The 8,656-nt window shown below is 16.6% G+C and overlaps 1 protein-coding gene across 1 annotated transcript, besides 3 other annotated features; it reads left to right on the top strand. All coding sequences in view use genetic code 6, as the record gives it.

The window, feature by feature from the left end:
• Positions 1–243: 243 nt before the first annotated feature.
• Positions 244–284: a microsatellite.
• A 2,395-nt stretch (positions 285–2,679) lies between these two features.
• IMG5_179470 (hypothetical protein) lies at positions 2,680–3,807 on the top strand (the record flags this gene model as incomplete). The annotated part of the gene is made up of 4 exons (XM_004027586.1): positions 2,680–2,944; positions 2,992–3,034; positions 3,075–3,474; positions 3,571–3,807. The coding sequence occupies 4 exons, from the start codon at positions 2,680–2,682 to the stop codon at positions 3,805–3,807; spliced, it is 945 nt and encodes a 314-aa protein (XP_004027635.1).
• Positions 3,808–5,303: 1,496 nt separating this feature from the next.
• Positions 5,304–5,344: a microsatellite.
• A 3,290-nt stretch (positions 5,345–8,634) lies between these two features.
• Positions 8,635–8,656: part of a microsatellite that runs on past the window's edge.

Below are 8,656 nucleotides of genomic sequence, written 5' to 3'. Positions count from 1 at the left end.
CTTTATTCTTTGATTAATTTTTTTAATAATAACTTCATAAACAAATGAGTTGAAATATAATATTAAAACATTTTTTAATTAAATAATAATATAATTATAACAATAATTATTAAATTAAAAGATTTTTAATGCAAAAAAATAATTGGAATGATAATTATTTTAATTTTTATAATTATACGATAATTTTAATTTAATTATGCTAAAGCAATTATTATTTTTATTATATTAGAGCTTAATTATTTTTAAAATTATTATTTAAAAAAATAAATTTAATATTGAAAAAATGTAGTAAATTATTTATTAATATAAAATTAATTTAATTTATTTATATTAATAAAATACATATTTTTATATTAATTCTTTTATTTCTATTAATCAAAAATAAAAATAGTTATTTATTTAAACTTAAATTTGTATTATTTTTTGTAAAATTTTAATTAATTAATGTAAATTCTAAAAAGAGAAGACTAATTTGTAAATAGTATTTAACTTATTTATTAACTTTTATATAATAGTTAATTTTTAATATTTTTTTAGTTAAAATAAAAAAAGATTATTATTTTCAAATAATATTTTATTTATATTTTTATATTCTTCATTCTTTTTGTCCTCTTTTAGGATATGTTACTTTGTGAGTTGTTTAATTTTATTCATGGATAAATTGCTTTAAGTTTGTTTTCATTTAAGTATATTCATGTTTAACTTATTTTATTTATTATGATGTCTATTCTCTTAATTATCTTGCTTAATCTAATTTATATTTTAATTTCAAAATTTCCCTTGATTCTTTTTCAGCTTCAATCATTTTCCATAATTAATCTTACTATAATCTTTTTTTTCTTTTGTAAATTCTTTTTATTCGATTTTTTATTTTTGCTTTTATTATTTTCCTTAATCTTCGTTTTAATAATTATTTGACATTTATATTAATTAATTTTATTTTCTTATTATTAATAAATTAATATTATATATATATATAATATCAGTTTTAATAAAATTATATTGAAAAATAATAATTCTTATTTTATTTTCTATGAATAAAAAAGAAGAAGCTTTTATTTTTTTAATAACTTTAATTTGTATATTTATATTAATTGTGTATAATGCTTATTTAAATTTTTTAATATGCTTAATATAAATTATGATATAATAATAATAATAAAATATATTTTTAAAAATTCTTTATCAACTTACAAATGAAAAAAGTAATAATAAATAATCTATTTTAAATGTCATTTATGTGTCATTAAACTTATGTTAATTATGTAAAATGCTTATTTAAATTTTTTAATATACTTAATATAGAGAATGAAATAAAAATAATAACAAATTATATAAATACTTACAAATAAAATAAAGTTAATGTTTTTTTATATTTATTTAAAAAAAAACAAATAAATATTTAAATAATAAATTAAAATATTAAAAGCAAAAATAAGCAAAATGAGTTCCAATATTTTAATTTATTAACCTAATTAAAATGACACTAATTAAAAAGAAAAAATTCATCTCGAAGAAATTTATACAATAATGAATACAACAGGTGCCAAAATGCGAGCTTAGCTATTTTAATAAAATATAATTTAAAAAAATATTGACGATTAATAAATTAATTAAAATCCTTTAAATGTTTTTGAAGGAAAAAAAATAAGCAAAAATATTACACACTCCTTAAATGAAAACATAACAAATAATATATCAATGTTTAGTGAAAAAAACATACCGAATTCTATTTTTTTAAAAAATAATACAAAAAGTTATCAAACTCAAAACAATTAACTGTAATTTTATAACACAATAAAAAACCACAAAAAAAGAATTTTAATATATGAAAAAGAAAAAATAGACGAATTTCTCAAATTAAGAAAAGGAAAGCAACTAATCGAACTTGCCAAAAAACAAAGCGAAGACCAAAGGTTTTAGCAAACAATAAAGCAAAACTAAGATATAGTAGAGTTAGTATAAACATCCAAAAAGCCAGTACATAATTTAGTGAAAATAGAACAACTTCACAATAAAAAGCTATAAGGAGCCGATTTATAATGGAAAATATTAGGAATAATGAAGCGTGTAAGAAAGTTTGTTAGTATCCTAAAAGAATATACCTATTATAATAATTATAATAATTTAAATATGATGAATATAGAAGCCATAGGAGACAGATGTTATTATATTTTGAGCTAATTTAAACTTAACTTTAATAATGTTTAGCGTAAAATAATTGTTATTGAACCAAGTGATAATATAGCCTTATATTGGAATTTAATTTTATTATATGGTTTTATGAGTTTAATTTTTAGTATTCCTTTTAAAATTTCTTTTGATATATTATTGCCTAAATACTCCCTGGGTTATATTTTAAGTGATGTTATTCCTTAAATAATTTTAATTATAGACATTTTTATAAACTTCACTTTTGCTTATTATAAAAATGGATTACTTGTGGCTGATATAGTTGAAATTCAAAGTAATTATATAAAGTTTAATTTTTGGATTAACTTAATTACTAGTTTATCAGTTTCTATTAGTTATGAAGGCGAGTAAATACTAATGTGGATTTTTTTAATTAGAATTTATTAATTACCTAAAATAATTGAAATGGTAGACGAACATTTTTAATTATAGTAACGATTTTCGACTATATTTGATTTAATTAAGTTGCTTTTACTTGTTTTTATGATGGCTCATTTTGTGGCTTGTTTATTCCATTATGTGGCTATGATTGATATTTAGAATGGAAGAAATGATACGTGGCTACATAAAGAAGAACTTCTTAATACTGAGTATAATATCAGATATTTAAATAGCTACTATTTTGCATGTATTACTATGGTTACTGTTGGTTATGGGGATATTACTCCATAAACTCCTAGAGAAAAATTATTTATTATTATGATTACTATTATTAGCTGTGGTTTATTTGGTTATTCTATGAATACTATAGGTATTTTTTAAAAAATAAAAAAATTATATATTTATTTATAATAAAAGGAACTATTTTTTAAGAAATAGCAAAAAGAGAGAGTGAATTTAAGTAATTTTTTTTATTTATTTTTTTTTAAAAAAAAATCAAGATAAAATAAATACGATATTAACATCTATTTAAGGACTAGAAATATAACAAAAAGAATGTAATTATAAATATTAAAAAGCATGTAACACTAAAATCTTTAAAAAAGTAATAAAAATAAAAGAGGAGAAGAAATAATTCGAGAATTATCTTAAAATATTTAAACTGAATTTAAAAAAGAATTCTTTGGAAAAATCTTATCTAGTTATAATTTATTTAATTTAAACTTTTCCATAGAAGCACGAGAAAAATTTTGTATTTAAATGAAAGAATTAATATTATAAGCTGGAGATTATGTATATTTATAAAATAGCAATAATTAAAATATTTATTTTCTATATGATGGTAAAGTTGATGTATATTAATAAATAGGAAATGAATAAAAAAAAATCGGATAAGCAAATGTAAACTCTTTTTTTTTAAAAAATAAATAAATATATAAATATATATATATATATGTATATGTATATTTATAATTTTATTTTTCAAATAAAAAATAGTAAGGAGATGTTTTAGGAAATTATAGTTTTTTTTCTTCTTTACCAGAAAAATATGGAGCTTAATGTTCTTCTCCAGCCCAATTTGCATATTTTAATAGATAAGATTTATTAGACATATTAAAATCCTTTCCTAAAGATTATGTATTTAAATAATTTAATTTTCAAAATATATTATTTATTCATATTTCTTTTTTTTATAATTTCGTTTTTAAAATTCCAATTAAAATGAAAAAATGAAAAAAGAAAAAATGGATATTTTTTTATTTTTTTTGATTAAATTTTTTAAATAAAATTAAAGAAAAAAAATAAATAAAAAAAAATAATATGAACAAGTAATATTTTCTTTTTAAACAAAAAAGGAAAATTTTTGTAGATTGCATGATAATATAATAGTTTATGAAAGAAACTTCGAATAAGTTTGTTTTAGTTGCTAAAAACTCGGACATTCTTTATTATAATGTCCTTTCTATAACAAAAGAAGACCAAAATTACTTATTATAGCAAGATACAATAAAAATATTTCGTAAATAAGAAAATTTTAAACAAGAAATAAATAACATAAATTGAATACTTTAATAATAAATTAATGTGTAAAGTATAAAAATAAATACAGAAAATAATTATTTTTAATTAAAATATGTAAATATTTATTAATGTTTTTTTTTTTTTTTTAAAAAAAAAAATAAAAAAAAGAACTGTTTTAAAAAACATTAGATGGGAATTTGTTAAAAAAACAGTAGATGATTTAGATTAAATATAAACAGAAGATGAAAAAGAAATAATAAATTCAAATGATTTCTAATTTTATATAGGATTACCAGAATTAGTTTATGATTTTGAAAATAAAATATTTAATTCAAACGAATAAGTAGATGATATTGAAATCGAACATTTTTAACAATATTATGATGCAAAATAGTTAGAATTTTACGAATAAACTATCAATAATATTTAATAATTAATAACTAAAGAAAAAAATTAAATAAATTCCCCTATTCTAAATATAGAAAATCATAATTTTAAGCATAAAAAATAAGTTATGGTAAATTTCGATTTATAAAAAAAAAATCATGGTATTAAATAAAGCATACAAATAAATATTTATATTATTTTTTTAAGGAAACGATAATAAAACTAAATAAAATATGAAAGAGTTAATTCAAAGTAGTGAAAATAATTTAATTCTAGATAGAAATTTATAATAATCATTATCTTCTTAAGAAGGAGATTAAGATGATAATAAAAGTTCTAATAGTAATAATGGTAGTAATTTTAATATAAATATTTAATCTGAGTAAAATATTTCGGTTCTGAAGTAATTAATATGTGAAGTTTATAAAGATTGTGCAAAGAAAAATCATAGTTATTTTAGTAAAAACCGTTCTAAGTCAGGTTCTATAATAAATAGTGGAGCAGAATAACATAAAAGCATTGCTAAAAATTCCTAGGCAATAAACGAGTTTGAAAAATCAGAATTTATAATTCCTCGAAATTTTGAAAAATAAAAAGATTTCTTTTATTATTTTCCTAATAATAATATTGGAAATGTAATTAAAATTTATGAAAAATATATCAAAAAGATTATGTAAAAAGGAGAACCTAAAAAATTAAAAATGTTAAATTAAAGAAGAGATAGGTATAATCTAAGCAACTTTTCCTAATAGTTAAGAAAAGGCACGAAAAATACATTCAAATGAGAATAATATAAAAATTTACTTAAATATTAAACAAAGAATATGAAGAATAACTTTATTAATATTAAAAATAACTTTATAGTTTATATTTTATAAATATAGAAATTTTTATATATAAAAATATTATTTTATTAATAATTTTTTTGTTTTTTTGTTTTTTAAAAAAATATTTAAATTTTATTTATTTTGATTAAATTTTAATATTTTTATAATTTTATAAAAAAAAAAAAATCTAATAATGGATTAATATTCTTTAATTTTTAAAAACAAAATACAAGAACTTTAATATTAAAATAATATAATTAATCAAAATACCTGTGTTCTACTGAAAATAATAGGATTTCAAAATTTTAATGAAATATTAATTCTTTTTCATTAATTATATAGAATATATTTTTTGAACAATAAAGATAGTTTAAACTAAAAATACATGATTTACTAAACTTTCATAGTAATTATAAATGCATTTATTTTTTTAACTTTATATTTTAGAAAAAAAAATTTCCATAAAGGGGTATTATTCTTTTCCTAATTACAAGTTTTTAAAATGCTAATGTTATCTTAAAATGATTTTATATATAAGATTTAGTTATAGTTTTATAGCGAATTTCAATATGGTTTTAGTAATATCTTAATAATAATAATTTTAAGATTTTCATATAATATAAGATATAAATTATTTACAGTATTTACCTTAAATTTTATTATATTTTTTCTTTTTAATTTTATGTATAACAACGTTTACACAATGATTTTTGTTTCAGTATAATTTTCTACTCTTTGTTTCAAGATGAAAAAATAATGAGGTAGAGTTTTTAATTAAAATAATAATATGAAAAATCCGAATATATAATAGATAAGTTAATTCCTTCAAATATTTTTATTTCTAAATTTGATCAAAGGGAAGAATTAATTTAACTTTTTTAATAAAATTAGAGTGCAAAAGCATGCTTATAAATATAAAATAATGACGAATTTAACAAATTTATTTAAAATGTTTTTATTGAAACTGATATACAAACATAAAATAAAAGCACGTTAAAATAAAAAATAAGGGAATTAATTGAAAAGGAGACATAAAAGTAAAAGAAAAAATGTGACGAAAAAAATATTTAAAAAGCTAAATTATCTGATAATTCTTACAAAAAAATCGAAAAATTAAACAATTCCCATACTTTCAATAATAAAACAGGCGTTTTATTAAAATAAAATATGAATATTATAAATAAAAATATTTCTTAAAAATAAAATAGATAAAAAAATAAATCTACTTTTTCTCTAAATAAAAATGTATCTTAATTTAGTAAAACTCTAAATAACGAAGAACATAATTTTATATAAGGAAATTATATTTAAGAATAAGGATTATGTGTACCTTAAGTATTTTAAATTAAATTATTTAGTTATTTTTTAGATGATATATATATTGTTTTAATAATTTAAGAAGAATCAATTGAATAAAAATTACGCTTTGAAAAATAAATTAGATAAAAATAATAAATAAAAGTTAACTAATTTATCAAAGAATTAAGTGCTTAATCTTAAAAATTATTCTAATAATTGAGAACTTAATAAATAAATACTGTATAAAAAAAAATAAGTTAAATCAAAGAAAATAATTTAAGCGCTATTTTCTAAAGTTTTGAAACTATTAGTATTATTCAAAATTTTTCAATAAAAAATAAAATTTATGGCGATTTTGATAATGATATAAAATAAATAAATTTAAATGAAATTATAAGTAACATATATTTGGTTTTGGAGTCTAAAAGAAAGACAAAAAAGTTAAATTTTTTACTTAAAAATATACATGAATAATTTATAGTATCTTAATAATCCTAATATTTAACTTAATTATTTTTTAATTTAACTAATTTAACCTGTGATTTGTGCAAAAATTAAGGTTTTTTAGAATTAAAAGTATAGGATGCATAATAAAATTTAAATAATTGTTTAAAAATTTCCATTCAGTTTTCTACATATAAAAATCAAGAAAATTTCTCAATTTCTTAATTAGACTAAAAGCAATTATATATACTAGAAGTAAGCCAAAAAATACTAGAAATTTTAAGTCCTTATAATAAGTTTTTCATTTCTCATAATTATCAAAAATATATTAGTATTAAATTTTTTATTTATAAAGATTTAAAAGAAGTAAATCATTTAGTTATAAGAAAAGGAAAAATACAATAACATGAAAATAATTAAATTATTTAATACGAAGAACAATCAAGTGAAGATGATTTACCTGATGAATACATATAAATTTCGATTCCAAATTAAAAATCAAAATGTAAAATAATTAAAGATTGTTAATGAATTAAATAAATATCTATATATTTTTTTATAAATATAAAAAAAATAATTATGTAAGTTATTCATATATAATATTATATTAAAAAAATATACAAAAACATTTTTAAAGTAAACTAAATAAATATTTCATTTAATTTACTAATTCAAATCGTGATAAAATAAGTAAATCTCTTCTAAACTCTTTATATTTTCTTATTTTAACATATTTATTTTTTACAAATGCATATCAACAATATATTAGGCCTATTCTTTTTCTTTTTAAAATTAAATTTTGTTTTTCTCTACATTATTCATTAAATAAGTCAAATCATTAGTTTAATTATGTTCTTCAGCTTTAATATTATTAATAATAATTGACAATTTCGAATTTTTTTCAATTTATTCTTCTGAAAGTTTTTTGAATTAAGATTAGCTATCTTAAATTTATTTTTAAATTAATTATATTTCATCCTATTTTTATTAAATCTTCAACTTTAATTAATTCATTTTTAATTCATCATCTCTAAGATTTCCTTTCATCTAATCAATTTCAAATTAAGTCTATTTTATAGTATCTTCTTATTCCTTTATTGTTTACAAATAATCTTATTTTAATTTATTTAATTTTTCCTTAGCTTTTTTCATGTCTAAATTAATTAATTTACCCATTATTTCCTTTATATTTTACTTACTATAGTTATTATTATTAAAATTTATATTTTCTTCATCATTTTTTCTTTCAATTAATAAGAAAAAGTCATCTTTTCTTAAATTTTCGAAATTCAAAATTGCTATAAAATCTTAAACCTACATATAAATTTCACTTAATTAACTCAAATTAGCATTATATTCTTATACCAATTTATTTAATTAATTAAATTAATCTTCACATTCTGTATATAAAAATTCTCTTTTAATAATTTATTCATTTATTTATTATTCAACATTTGTTTTCAATAAGTTTAAATGATCGATTTCTTTAACTTTTTTTTCAGCAATGTTAATATCGAATTCTTATTAATTAATTTATTGTTCGATTTTTCTTCTTTCTTATCTTATATCTAAATAAAATAAAATATATATATATATATATATAT

Source organism: Ichthyophthirius multifiliis, assembly GCF_000220395.1.
Source record: "Ichthyophthirius multifiliis unplaced genomic scaffold scaff_1120509251309, whole genome shotgun sequence".
NCBI classification, from domain to species: domain Eukaryota; phylum Ciliophora; class Oligohymenophorea; order Hymenostomatida; genus Ichthyophthirius; species Ichthyophthirius multifiliis.
Note: the sequence above shows the minus strand (reverse complement) of the source record. Positions and strands in the feature narration are given on the sequence as shown.